At 41.3% G+C, this 14,771-nt stretch overlaps 1 protein-coding gene across 3 annotated transcripts in view; it reads right to left on the bottom strand.

The window, feature by feature from the left end:
• The window catches only part of LOC146681524 (ATP-binding cassette sub-family C member 4-like), a 48,487-nt gene extending 35,271 nt beyond the window's left edge, over positions 1–13,216 (bottom strand). Inside the window, exons 1-2 of one of the 3 annotated variants that reach the window (XM_085448121.1) lie at positions 12,955–13,216; positions 11,137–11,247 (exon numbers count right to left, since the gene is read on the bottom strand). In XM_085448121.1, the coding sequence (XP_085304247.1) occupies positions 11,137–11,247; positions 12,955–13,028 (185 nt within the window). In that variant the 5' untranslated portion in view covers positions 13,029–13,216. Of the gene's footprint in view, positions 1–11,136; positions 11,248–11,416; positions 12,589–12,954 lie in introns of those variants that run through there. The other 2 variants (XM_085448122.1, XM_085448123.1) reach the window with 2 other exon arrangements.
• Between the last annotated feature and the right edge of the window lie 1,555 nt (positions 13,217–14,771).

The following is a 14,771-nucleotide window of genomic DNA, read 5'->3' as shown; positions in this document are numbered from 1 at the left end:
GATTACAGGCTGCTTTGTCGGCCCGGAAAGCCGAGGCTGACCTGGACTCCTGCTCTCCCCTCTACCATCTTTGCTCACTCCTCTACCATCTTTGATGTGACCCTGACCAAATGCTACAGCAGCTGGATCCACAACAACAACCTGAAAATGTCAACACTGCTGCAGGAAAACGATCTCATGCAGCAGAGACGGAGAGCGTCAAATCCAAGGCCCGTTTCACTACACGGGGGAGATTTCCAGACAGCTTCAGCTGACAGAGCTGTGACGAGACGCCCATTAAGCCCGGTTGAGAAGTGAGGCCGAGCAAAAGAATGCTGACCTTAACAACTCTGCATTAAAACTGTGCAGGACAGTGACGGACCAACATGGATGATCGGGCAGCAAAAAGGGCATGCCAGAGACAGGAGGAGTAACTGAGGTCAGGAGGCACCTCAGAATGGACAAAGGCACCAGGAGAAAATAAGCTGAAGGCACAGGTGTCGGGGCCCGGCCAGGAGCTGACCTCTGAGAAGAGCCGAACAGCAGAGCTGCAGAAGGCCGTGGAGCAAAGCAAGGAAAACATCAATGGACTTCAATCTGACGTGTACGGAAAAGACTCTGAGGTTTCTGCCCCCAGTAAGAGCTCAAGGCATCAGAGCAGAAACTGAGCATGGCTCAGGAGGAGCTGGCTGATAATCGAACCCATCAGTCAGGCTTGGAGTCCCAGACACAGGACTTGAAATCAGGCCGGAGCTTGCTGGTGCAGGAGGTCGCCAAACCTGACCAGAAGCTCCAACAGCAGGAGCAAGCCCTGAAGGAGCTACAGAAGCAAAAGGGTCAAGTTAAGGAGGAGCGGAACAAGGAGAAGATGCAGGACACTGGAGAAAAGCACTGCCTCAATTGGGGCCAGAACCAGTATGGACCCCAGGGCACGCCTCAGGCCGTGGTTTACCCAGAACACCAGAACAGGAAAGTGATGAACACAAACACACACATCTACATGCACCGACTCAGAATGAAGAGAAACACACATATGAACACATATGCACTCATTGATTGAGTGAGAAATGACACACACACACACACACACACACGCACACAAATCGAAATGCTGATTCAATTCACTGAGAAGTGATCCACACACACACACACACACACACACACACACACACACACACATGCACACGCTTGTGCAATGAAGAGTGATACACACACACGCTGATGCGATGAAGAATGCTTTACTAACAAATGCTTATGCTGACACGCAAAATGCTGCACACAAACATCCAAATACAGAATCTGTTACAACAACAAGAAGCCATTGATTGTTTATTGGTTAAATGCATTTCATGTCACCCAGAGGGCACTTGTGTAGATTTAGGGGACAAGGTCTAAGGCGGTTTGGTTATGAAAACAATGTCTGTGCGTGATGTCTGTTTATGGCTTAAGGCCTCCACTGAATTGTTTACTGTGCTTCACACAGCCTGATAAGGAGCAGTGGTACAGAGTGAAAATGATGAATTAACGGTGTGAGTTATATTTCGGAGCGCCACATTTTTGTGATTGAGATTTAATTGAAGGAGGAACACACTGAAAAAAAAAAAAAGGGGCCAGCCCTTGGATTTACGTAAGCATCTCGCGTGTATTTAACACAATTGCCTCAGGCTTTAAAGATCTGTACAAAATTCTGGTTTCCAGTGTGAGAGAAAAATTCATGCAGTTATTAGAGCTAGGTTAATTGATGATTCTAAATTATCCATGAATGTAAGGGTAAATGGCTGTTTGTTTCTATCTGATAGACTGGTCGGCTGTCCGGGGTGTACCCTGCCTGGTAACGTGTCACTTCAGGGTTATTTCCCGGCCCTGCTGCAACCAGGATAAAGATAGGAGGATGGTAGTTGTTGTAGATCCATTCAATTTTTATGGCAACCAGGATCTAGACTTTGTTGAACCGCATGCAATCTGAAGACAACATGTAGTATTTAAGTGACCAAGTAGTATTTGGATAAAAGTTATTGAATAGTGTTGAAATAAACTGACAGAATTGAAGGATTAAAATATTCCAGGAGCTCAACTTACTCCATCTGAACATGTTTCAATCGTGTTTTATGAACACAAAATGCACAGGTTTACTGAATATGAAAAGGTTGTGTTGATTTAACTCAGTTGTTTAAGTTTCTGCCAAAGCAAAACATTTGTGTGCAACCAGTGTCCACTATTGAATCAAGTAAATCCAACATGTTTTTTTTCCCAGTGCAAAAAGGAGTTACGGTACCTGTATTCCTACGCAATATTGTCCCGGGAGCGAGGAAAACTTTCTGGTGAAGTTTTGGTTGATTTCTGGGTTTTTCTTGACACTAGGTTGATTTTATCAGTGAGGTTTGGATTGTTTTCTTTCTCTAAGAGAGAGAAAAATGGTTTTATGCTTGGACATGTTTGCAATGGGCCCCAGTATTTGTTATTATATGGGTATTTTATTGGTTACGTTTGTTTTTGCTTTTGTTACAGTGCACTGAAATTAGAACATCTGAGAGGTGTGATCCACCGGTGGTGATATTTTGGTATTTTGTGAGTTCCTGATTTAACAAATCAGCTCTTTAATCCAGGCCTGAGAGATTGAACTTTAAAGCGCTATAAAATATTCTTACTGGAAACAGTCGCAAAGTATTTTTCTCCATGATTATAATGGGCTTGGGAGAAATTCACTTATATGGGACACTGATCACATGAGAAGTCCTGAGCCTGAAAGGATTGCAGCGAGTCAATCCAGTCCAAAAACAAGGAACTGTTTTCCTTTAAAATGATGACGTCATCTTGCTGGTGATGGAGGGTCGAATAGGTTGCGCGTGAGACTCCATTATCAGCAACTTCTGGTATGAATGTGTGTGGATGGATGCATGTAACTGGACTGTGATGGACTGACGACTAAAAGTTTTAACTGACTTGATACTGAGACAAAAACGGTGCCGACTTTAGGATTAGTAAATGTCCACAACAATTCACCCAGCCTGTAAAAGAAGGGTGGATATTTTGTCTTGCTTTGTTTTTGTTTTTGCAAGAACAGAAGGATGACAGAGACTAAAGGGGGAGGCTGTAGCTTCACATGAGTGTGAACTGCAGACTTAACCCTTTGGTTGCTAATTTTGAGTTACTGATGTTTGCATTAAGAAAATTGTGTTTTAGTAGCTGTGTTTCGATTAATGTATCACATTATATTGTTGGGAATGTTAAATGCTAAAGTGAAGAAAAGGTTTGATTTCACTCATGACTGAACATGTTATTATTAACCATAGCGGGCCACTGTAAAGAGTCAATTAACTTTTATAGAGGTAAAAAAAAAAAAAAAAAAAAGCCAAAAAACCCTCTATTGAGGTCTATGAATAACAGGGGAATGATAGGCTCGTCACATTCAAAATGGAGATATGTAATAATAAACACTGGTCCCCGTCTTTTAGGTGCTTTCTTGAAATAGTCAGCAATTTAAAAGTAGGATAGAACGGACAGGGGCATGTGCTGAGAGGTGGTGCTGCACAAGAACAAGAGCAAAATAAAGAAAAATTATTGTGTTTAGCTTTGAGAAATTAAAATTAAAATGTATCATTACACTCAGAGGATCAATATGAAATTCAATATATGCTAATTTTGTATGAAGTACATGACTGATAACTGTTCTGTCCTGAGCTTTTGTTTTTACAGCACCCACTTGACCACACCAACAGTTTCTCGTCACCAACAGGGGGTACTTGCAAAGAATAGGGAGGAATATCATCAAAACTGGGAAAGGTAAGCCCCGAAGGGGGTGATAACACCATAACTTTCATTTATGGTCAAATTCTCAAAATTTGACCCCAAACATGAAAAATTCTTCAAACATTTAGAGACAGAGTGGAGTTCTGGATAAATATAATGTGCCAAACCACATGCGGAGGGAGAGTTGGAATCGATAAGATGGTGAACTAACACGCAGTAAAATGTTGATTATGTTGATTATGTTTATTCCAGTGTGCAGAGCAAGGTTATTATCGTTAATGAAATAACGAAAACTAGAAGTGAAAAAAACATTTTCGTTAACGGAAATAAAAAAAAATTAAAAAAAGGAAAACTAACTAAGACTGTAATGAGTGTTCACAAAACTAACTAAAATTAACTGAATTTATAGCAAAAATGTGTTTAGTTTTTATTGATGTGTGCATGTCATACAATAGTCAAGGGAGAAAATGAAGTTTAGTTTCCAGATTTTTGTCTTGCTGTGTCTCATTATGCCAGCAGGTGGCAGTACGTTAGTCGAGTCGTCTGTGTTGCTGCTCCGTCCACGCGCAGAATCATGTCAGGAAAAGTCGGGAGAAAGCGCTAGAGTCCAATTTGGGATTACTTTGAATATGACTGTGTTTTGGATAAAGCAAGTATCTTGTAGTGGAAAGAGACAAATTATTATTTCTAAAGGGAAAAAATCCCACAAACCTTAAAGTGCACTTGAAAAGCTCACACAAGAAGGCTAACCTAGCTTACCTTGAGAAGGTAAGGGAGCACACTCCCCCTCCTCAAAGAGCTCCCCCCACTCAAACCTCATCCCCAGAGAACAGAAGCTAATCCCATGCAAGGCAGCGTGATGCATCCCGAGACAACAGGACTGGGATATCTACATAACTGTGTGAGTCAATTGCCTTCAAAAAGTTTATCAATTCACTTGAACCAAAATTACGAACACGTGGTGCTGCAAGAGTTAATAGTCTCAATACCCGAGGATAAGCAGAAGAGCATGACTGATATGATGAAACTGGGATTTTGTTACACTTAATTATTGCAGACACAACTAAAACTATAACTGAAACTAATCAAAACTAAACTGAAACTAAGGATTTTCAAAAAGATAAAAACTAGACTAAACTAGCAAACAATTGGTAAAAACTAATTAAAACTGATATAAAGTTGAAAATCTGAAGTCAAAACTAAATAAAAATACAAACTAATGAAAATTGCAAAACTATTAAAACCCTGGTGCAGAGATTGGCTAATCTGACCAGGAAATGTTATAAAATGGATTGTCGGAACAGTCAGCGTTAAAGTCACCTTTGACAGTCCAGACTAAGATGGCATTGGACATCTTCAGGGCGGAAAAGGGTTGGTGTGACCAACGTGTGGTTTGGCTTGTTGTATGTATATTTCAAGATGATACAGCTCTGGATGAACCAGTTACCAGGGCATGGAAGGAGGACAGACTCATTAAATGAGGAGAAGGATTTTTCTGGGATTGGAGATCCTCTGGGTGAGTGGTTGACTAAAAGCATGCATAAAATAAAAGCTATCTTTTGTTATTGATTGGTAATAGATTGATAATTGGCCACATTTACAGCTGTATTGGCTTGTTGTGGACGTAGTCTACTTCATGTTTAAGCACTCTAATTAACAGATTGAAAATAGTGACGGCAGCATGGTGGCACGGTGGTTAGCACTGTTGCCGCTCAGCAAGAAGGTCCTGAGTTCAATTCCCCCATCAGGGGGCATGCAGCTTGTGGGGATAGGTTAATTGGATAATCCAAATTGCCATTAGGTGTAAATGTGCGAGTGAATGTGAGTGCGAATGGTTGTCTATGTCTATGTGTTCGCCCTGCGACAGATTGGCGACCTGTCCCCGCCTCTCGCCCTATGACAGCTGGGATAGGCTCCAGCGCCCCCCGCGACCCTGAAAAGGATAAGCGGAAGGGAATGGATGGATGGATGGATGGAAAATAGTGACATTAAAGGAAGAATATGCAGCGCCACCCTGTCAGATGCCAGTGACGGTGGGGCTCAGTGATGAATCAGGTGAGCCGGATTCATGGCTGATTCAAGACAAAGATTCCCCAGCTGTGGTCAGTGAGGGAAAAACAGGGGGAAATAAAATTGAAAGAGGCATTTATAAACATTTATGTGTGAAGTGGGATAAAAAGGGGGTGTTTTACTGTTATTTCAGCATCAGCATTATTATTGCATCAGAATCATATAACAAGCATTGCATTAATCATTTCTTGAAGCTATTGACATTACATTAACATTTGTATTACAGTGATTGTTATAATCTCAGGTTAATCTTCTATTTACAGGTGTCAGCATAATCATATGATCTTTCATTGCAGGTGTAACCATGATCATCTTTATACATACAGTGGGGCAAAAAAGTATTTAGTCAGCCACCGATTGTGCAAGTTCCCCCACTTAAAATGATGACAGAGGTCAGTAATTTGCACCAGAGGTACACTTCAACTGTGAGAGACAGAATGTGAAAAAAAAAAAAAAATCCATGAATCCACATGGTAGGATTTGTAAAGAATTTATTCGTAAATCAGGGTGGAAAATAAGTATTTGGTCAATAACAAAAATACAACTCAATACTTTGTAACATAACCTTTGTTGGCAATAACAGAGGTCAAACGTTTACTATAGGTCTTTACCAGGTTTGCACACACAGTAGCTGGTATTTTGGCCCATTCCTCCATGCAGATCTTCTCGAGAGCAGTGATGTTTTGGGGCTGTCGCCGAGCAACACGGACTTTCAACTCCCGCCACAGATTTTCTATGGGGTTGAGGTCTGGAGACTGGCTAGGCCACTCCAGGACTTTCAAATGCTTCTTACGGAGCCACTCTTTTGTTGCCCGGGCGGTGTGTTTTGGATCATTGTCATGTTGGAAGACCCAGCCTCGTTTCATCTTCAAAGTTCTCACTGATGGAAGGAGGTTTTGGCTCAAAATCTCACGATACATGGCCCCATTCATTCTGTCCCTAACACGGATCAGTCGTCCTGTCCCCTTGGCAGAAAAACAGCCCCATAGCATGATGTTTCCACCCCCATGCTTCACAGTAGGTGTGGTGTTCTTGGGATGCAACTCCGTATTCTTCTTCCTCCAAACACGACGAGTTGAGTTTATACCAAAAAGTTCTACTTTGGTTTCATCTGACCACATGACATTCTCCCAATCCTCTGCTGTATCATCCATGTGCTCTCTGGCAAACTTCAGACGGGCCTGGACATGCACTGGCTTCAGCAGCGGAACACGTCTGGCACTGCGGGATTTGATTCCCTGCCGTTGTAGTGTGTTACTGATGGTGACCTTTGTTACTTTGGTCCCAGCTCTCTGCAGGTCATTCACCAGGTCCTCCCGTGTGGTTCTGGGATCTTTGCTCACCGTTCTCATGATCATTTTGACCCCACGGGATGAGATCTTGCGTGGAGCCCCAGATCGAGGGAGATTATCAATGGTCTTGTATGTCTTCCATTTTCTGATGATTGCTCCCACAGTTGATTTTTTCACACCAAGCTGCTTGCCTATTGTAGATTCACTCTTCCCAGTCTGGTGCAGGTCTACAATACTTTTCCTGGTGTCCTTCGAAAGCTCTTTGGTCTTGGCCATGGCGGAGTTTGGAGTCTGACTGTTTGAGGCTGTGGACAGGTGTCTTTTATACAGATGATGAGTTCAAACAGGTGCCATTCATACAGGTAACGAGTGGGGGACAGAAAAGCTTCTTACAGAAGACGTTACAGGTCTGTGAGAGCCAGAGATTTTCCTTGTTTGAGGTGACCAAATACTTATTTTCCACCCTAATTTACGAATAAATTCTTTACAAATCCTACCATGTGGATTCATGGATTTTTTTTTCACATTCTGTCTCTCACAGTTGAAGTGTACCTCTGGTGCAAATTACTGACCTCTGTCATCATTTTAAGTGGGGGAACTTGCACAATCGGTGGCTGACTAAATACTTTTTTGCCCCACTATATTGCAGTTTGTTGCTCATTATAGAGTTGTGCTCAAGTTAATAAGGGTTAAAAGCTACAGTCAACGCGATGTTTGGCTGATCTATGGACTGGAGTGACTTCGAGCATAGAAGGCCGCATGCGCTTACATAACACTGATATCATGTTTTTCTTTGTGATCTTTTATTCAGTTATATCGTTTGTTAAGTTTTAAGTAGTGGCAGTTGATTAAACAACATTCCTTTAATATTACATACCTGATTCAGAGAATTACACACAGATCAACTTAACAATCTGCAAAACCTTGTAGCTGCAATGTTGTGTCTCCATAAGGGACAGTTGGCTCCAGGAGATAAGTGGGAGTCAGTGCCTGTCCTCGAGGAGGAGAGAATGTTCCTTTGCTGTGTCAAAAGTAGTCAACAAGTTCATATTGAAGTGAAATTCATATTATTACAGGTTTTGTTTCTTGGCAATTCTGTGGACGCAGGCTCTGGGCGGAGCCAGGAGTTGAACAGATCTATCATGTCAATTAAATTGATTTCATTCCCTGGCACAGGATGACGAGACTGGAGCGACAACACTGGATAGGAGAAAGTCTGATACTTTCTAAGATATGAGGTCACTAACCTTTTCTTTTAATTTTCTAGCTCCGTTGATTTGACACATGGGAATGTGTCAAAAAAAGGGGGGGGGGGGGGGAGTTGAGTTTTAACATCAAACAAGGGTTATATGAACATTTTTATGACTTGATTTGTGTTTTAATAACTTAGGTATGGTAAAGCTTAAGCTAATAGTGACCCGAAAGGTTTCCGGACTTTTTTAGAGAATCAGTGAGAAGCATAAATCATTATTTCCATGTTTGAGCGTTAATCATTAAAATGAACTGAATAGCGTTTAGAAGATAAAATGCCTGTGTTCATGAGAAGCTGAGTACCACACTGGAGAGGAAACCGTGGGACGGTAGGCGGAAGGAAACACATGAATTTTGTGAAAACGGGGGGCGAATGTTAGAATTAAAATGGCTAATTTGTTTTTGATGTCTTTTGTTAAAATGAGTGGTTTTAATAATTTTCAGACACACCTTGCAAATGTGCTTATAATGAGTTGGCACTCTGTCTTTTGGTTCGGCGTATGTCCCTGGGACATTCTGAATATTCTAAACCAATTCTGAATCACCAGAAGATCAGTAGATAACAACATTAGATTATTAGAGCTAGGGAGAGAGGTGTTTTGGTTTTCTGTCTCTTACAGAGAAAGGAACAGACACCAGACGAGGTCACGGAGATACGAGGATCCTTCGCAGCAGAGACAGACACAGTGACTGCCAAGGCACCAACTGGGTTCAAGTGTCATGGCGTTTGGGCTCGGATTAGTCACCTCAAAAGGATGGATCCCATAAACACAGCAATAACCATGAATGGGTTGGCGGAAATCCAGGAACACCAGACCAACGAGGTTCGAGAGGCTCTTGGTCAAAAGGGGGACACGTTCCTGTTCCTTTTTCTGGGGGACACAGTTGTGACCAGAGGATACACAGATCGTTGTTTGACATCGGGGCAGAATAATCCCCTGATCTGTGTAACGACTGAAGGGTTGTCTAACCCCTGAGGTTGAAGAAAGAAGAGCAGAGGATCACCCAACTGGAAGACACTGGTGGCTGCAGCAATAAAATAAAGGCTAAAAGCTCCTCGGACAGAGGTTCTAGTCTGAGTATGTCTGAAGGGTATAAGGTAGCACCGAAATAAAGCTGTGGAAGAACTGGGGAGTGATGGGAGTATCATCTGTACCTACTATTGTTGTTGTAATAATAGTTTTTCTTGCATCTGAACTGCGCAAACACAGAGGTCATCTCACGTATGGTTCACCCAACAGGGGGACAAAGGGCCTCAGGGGTAAGAAGAAATGAACCCGGCCACACTGGATTACAGGGTGTAGGTGAGCTCTTTATTCTAAAGAGCTCAACAGGGGGAGTGTGGGATTATAATATTATTTTATGCCATGTTAGACCCCTAATTAAAGATTGTGAATTATTATGTAGTTTTAGTTTGCATTATTCTCCTGAATTAGAAGAAGGTGATAACTATTGCATTTTTTAAACTGATTTGCATTACATTAGACTGCTGATTTATTGTGAATGAATAATATTGTTTTATGATGCATTATACTGCTGAGTTATAAGAAATACTGTTCGCAGAAAGTCATCGCCTTATTTGTCTGATTAGAAGAGAACAGAACATACTGGAGAGGTTTTCTGCCCCATCTCAGCAGGAGCAGATAAACAGGGAGCCAAGGTCGTAGCTTAGGCGCTGTGTGAGAGAAAGAATGTGAATGTTTAGGCTTTTATGATTAGGTGGGGGCCACTAGAGGCTATAAGAGTTTGATCAATGCTCCACCATTTTGAGATCTGATGCTGTCTGAGTACGGTGTCCATCTCCCACGCGTGTGATCATTAAAATCATCGTTTGACTCAACCCGGCCGGACCAGTGTTGTTATTTTGGTTTTTCCTCTTGTATCCATCCCCAATATTTGAATCCGTAACAAATCATAGTTAAACACATTTAGTGTAGTGTAATTTCCTCCAAACTTCTGTCATGTGGTGACTTAAACACAGAGCAACATAGAACTGAATGGATCATCTCACCGTAAAGTGTGATCCAAAACAGCTGCCCTATATTTCCTCATGCCACCACTATTTTAAAAAAAAATGTTATAAAAATTGTCATTTAATGTTATATCTTACAAGATTCTCTATTGGAGACAGTACAGGTGACAAACATGTATAAAGTCCATTTCTACTCTTGCTGATCACTCGACGATTTTCCTACTGCAACCCTCATTCCTTCAAACAGCGCTTTTATTCTATGCGTAGAGCACTTTGTCTAACTTTCATATGTAAACTCAACACTCTGATGTGAGGGGACAACTTGGGGTTCAAATCTTGTCCAGGGTGCAGAGGGGATTGAACCATCAACCTTCAAAATAGCAGATAACCTACTTTACCCCCTGAGCCACAGCTTCTCAAACAGTACAGAGAGAAAATATTATTTATATAGTTAAAAAAAAAAACAACAACAACAAAAAAACCAGCCCAAAAAGTGATTTGTCAGTTATAAGTATTTCCCATAACAAATACCTTGAAGGAGAGGGTAGTGAGTGGTATCACTTAACATTTAGAAATGGGTAAATGACCCAACTCCTAGGTATACTGGTGTGGCTGTATCTCAGGTGGTAGAGTAGGTCACCTACTAATTGGAAAGGCTGGTGCTTCAATCCCTTATACCGGACCTTGGTGTAGCCCCTCAGTTCATCCATGTTAGAAAGAAGCCTTCAAACTCAACACCAACACAGTCAGACGCATGTGAATGAGCTAACAAAGCCACCAGATGTGATAGTGTCTTAGTACATAGATGTAAAGCTTCTCTACCTCTGCAGGTCCTGTCCCAGTTTCTCCGACCGGTCCTCTGCAAGCACTTGGTACATATCATCTTCCTCCAGCCTACGTTTGTACCCCGCCCGGAACAAAGGATTCAGCCAACTGAGGGAAAAATAAATCCAAGAGTCAGAGGGAAGTGGAAGCAGATGTCGAAAGAAAGAGGAGAGACCGTAGTTTATGGTTTAATTTAGCTGATCATCAACTCTACATGGTGTTAGAGCCGTGCAAAAAAAACATGTAATATGCTTGCAGCAATGAAAAAAAAACAAACCTTAAAATGACGTGAGAAATGTGTGGTAAAGCAGGACTTCATAACATGATGGGCTGGAGGCACAGATGGATTAATAGATATACAGATTCAAACAAATAAAAAAAACCAACAGCACTTACATAAAAGCAAGGATCCAAAATGCAGGTCTTTGTTGCTTGTTTACCTCACTTTGTGTCCATTTCATTTCTTTGTGTGTTTTGTAGTCACATTTTAATGGATTTCCTTTTCTCTCTTGACTCCTGTGTAGTTTATTTTGCACGCAGAAATGTCTCTTTGCACACACAGTGTTTTTCACTGAAGCCGTGCCAGGCCCAAACTGGAACTAATTGCACGCATTTTTGCAGATGCCAAAAAGCAGACACTCACATGACGCCGCAGAACTATCGGGCCCAAAATTGGGACCACTGTTTACCAATGGCTATAGGAGGTGTTTACTAATGATTTACACAGTCAGTCTGTAGATTGTGTTGGACTTTTTTTTCCTTTTTTAAAAAGATTACCACAACTCTGACAAGCTTAGACTCTTTTAAGGGATGCTCAAGCGTCCCTTAATGTCTTCATAGCACCCATTAAAAACAAATAAAAGAAATTGTCTAAAGCACAGTGGACTGACTTTATATGGTTAAGAGACTTAGCTTAAAAAAGCTGTGGATGCTTCTCCTCTAATCTGCTTTTCTACAAACTGTTCTTTAACTTTGGAAAATAGTGGTCAGCAGGACTGAGCCTTTGCCTCAGTCACTACCACTGTGACAGTACTATATTTAAATGTCTAAATAGATTGAGTTTGAAGGCAACATTTTAATATTTATCAGATTGAATTTAGGTTTCCAAAGGTGAAAAGGACTGAATGGTTGCACCATTTTACATAAATATTAAAGCCAATTTATTATATGCATGGCATTATCCTTGGAAACTGAGCCCCCCTAAAGGTTTTAACTTAGACTCGCCCCTGGTGTAACTCAAGGGAGATTCTTTGGAAGAGAAGTAACAGCGCGTTGCCACTGGGCTAGTGCAAGGTAAACACGTCCAATTACCTGTAAAAATTAAAGAGCACAGGTGTATTAACAACGGCTACGTTCTACTCAGGAGGTCCTGCTTCTGTTCGCGAGGTTATAAGTTGCTGGGAATTGAGAAATCAAACTCCGTGAGCTTGACGTGAGTGGTAAAGGAAACCGTCGTGTACAAAACAGCAAAAAACAGCTTGATCGTCCACACAAACAAACATCCCATTGCCAGTAAACAATTGACATTTGAAGCGGCGGTATTCAAAATAACTCAACGATAAAGCTTTGAATAAATATATACAGGATGCTTCTGACATTAAAGACTTGCCTAAAGTTTAAATTCTGTAACGAAAACCAGTCAACCGCGTTTTAGCCAAGCACCCGACTTCTGGTTTTCAGCAACTTTCGGTTTAAGCTGTTTTATGGCTCCACTTACTTTAAAAACAACATTTAGAAAACATATACATTTCTCCACATCCTTTATACGTGTTTTCAAGTTTCAACGTTAGCCCGCAGGACGTTTTATTAACTTACCAGAAAAATATCTTGGACAAAAAGTTCGCGGTGGCAGCCGGGTTCGTCTTGGCATCTTCACTGACTTTTTCCATCGTAGCCCACGCTCACACCGCAGGTTCCCTTCAGCTCTTTCCCCTTTAAAAAACTGCTCCTCGTGGCTATGTGCCGTGGCTTTGGAGCAGACATATGTTACGCGGAGGTCAGCAACCTCAAGGTGCGTTACATATCCTGTAAAACACATGGGCCTTCTCCTTAGAAGCGGTCATAAAAAAAGAAAAAATAGAATAGAAATGTCTTTAATCGCTCCGCCCCGTCACACCCAATTGGTTAAAACAGTCGTGCACGCGCACTGACTGTGTGGCTGCGGTGCATTCACGTAACATGTTTAGAATGTCACAGAGTCCAGTTTACCTATGATTTTTCTTCTTCTTTTTGGTCATTGATGAGGAAAAAGTAGTATTAAAGATACTGCAGATAGTTCTCTTTCTAATATGGAAGAGTCCTTAACACCTTCAGTTTTCAGATGCAGAAGCAATGTGTCTGTGAAGGTTCTCAGTCATCCAGGTCATCGTAGTCAAATGAGCGTCTGGACTTCTTTAATAAAAGAATAAAGCAGTAATAAAGCAATATTTGTACCGCATTACGTTTTAAGGTACAATTGGCATCAAAATTAAGGAAAAAATTGACTTTACTGGTGAATATCAAATTTTCTTTATGCTGTAAAAGAGCTCAAACGTGTCCATATAAACTTCCTGTGTGTCAGATGCTTTGAGCTTATCCTCATTAGTCAGCAAAATACGTTCCTCATAGGGCTTGCCTTGTAGCTGTGAGGTCTCACTTGACTGTATTTAAGTTATGATAACAATGTATCATAAACGAAATTGTGTCTGTCCTGTGGGACCCAACCTGAGAGTTTTCTACTCAAAAGTTTCCATGGCAAAGGAGGTGGCATTTGTTTGCTTACTTGCTGTGACTTTATGATCCCAGAGGCAAACACACTGATGTGAGGTAGACACAAAGAGAATATCCTATAAATAAAGAGCAGGTTGTTGATGAGAGAGGCTGTCTGACATTCAAGAGGTGTTTCCTGCTTTGACATAAAAGACCAGAGATAGAAAAAGAGAGCAGGGACTAAAACACCTACCTCCTCTCCTTCTCTCACTAATTTCCCCTTATTCACTGAAATTCAGTCAAATATAACCAGGGTAAATGAATGTCCTGACAGTCTCAGTCTAATGATAACAAAGCTGCATGTTCATAGCTCCTAACCTCACATGTTCATTTATACTACGGTTGATGTTTAGCTAGCGCTGACTGGGAGAAAGGCCAAAAGAAGAGAAGCCAGCAGGAGATTATTACAAGCAGCTGAGCTCAACCCAATAACATTCATCTAAACTACTTTCGCTTGCTATCCTAAGTTGTGTGGCAGGTCTGCTTCATTTCTCACATGTTGTAGTTTCAGGTTATTTTCATTTCTTCAGTGCTCAACAAGGCAAAGGTGCATTATTTTCACAATTCTTCAGCATGCTTTATTGACTTGGGTCAGGGTGACCAGACAACTGCCGCTTACAACATATACATTACACTATAAACCAAGGGGATGGTTCTGTGGGAAAAACCCAATAAATCAGCAGTTTCCCTCCTGTCGTCCTGGGACCTTTTTGTACCACTTTCTGGTTTTAAATGCATGCCATTTCCACTGTGTTCAGTGGAATATAACCAAACTTGCCAAAGGATTTTTTTTTTTTTAATTTTAAAATTTCAGTGTGAATTTCTTAAATCAGCCTAAAATGGCTGAGCAACAGAAATCCTCACACCCTTTACCCTAGGGACCA

Source organism: Copadichromis virginalis, linkage group LG23 (genome assembly GCF_057382275.1).
Source record: "Copadichromis virginalis isolate Kocher_CV1m ecotype Utaka linkage group LG23, C_Virginalis_male_GT1.1, whole genome shotgun sequence".
NCBI lineage: Eukaryota > Metazoa > Chordata > Actinopteri > Cichliformes > Cichlidae > Copadichromis > Copadichromis virginalis.
The sequence above is the reverse complement of the archived record's forward strand: the minus strand, read 5'-3'. Positions and strand labels throughout refer to the sequence as shown.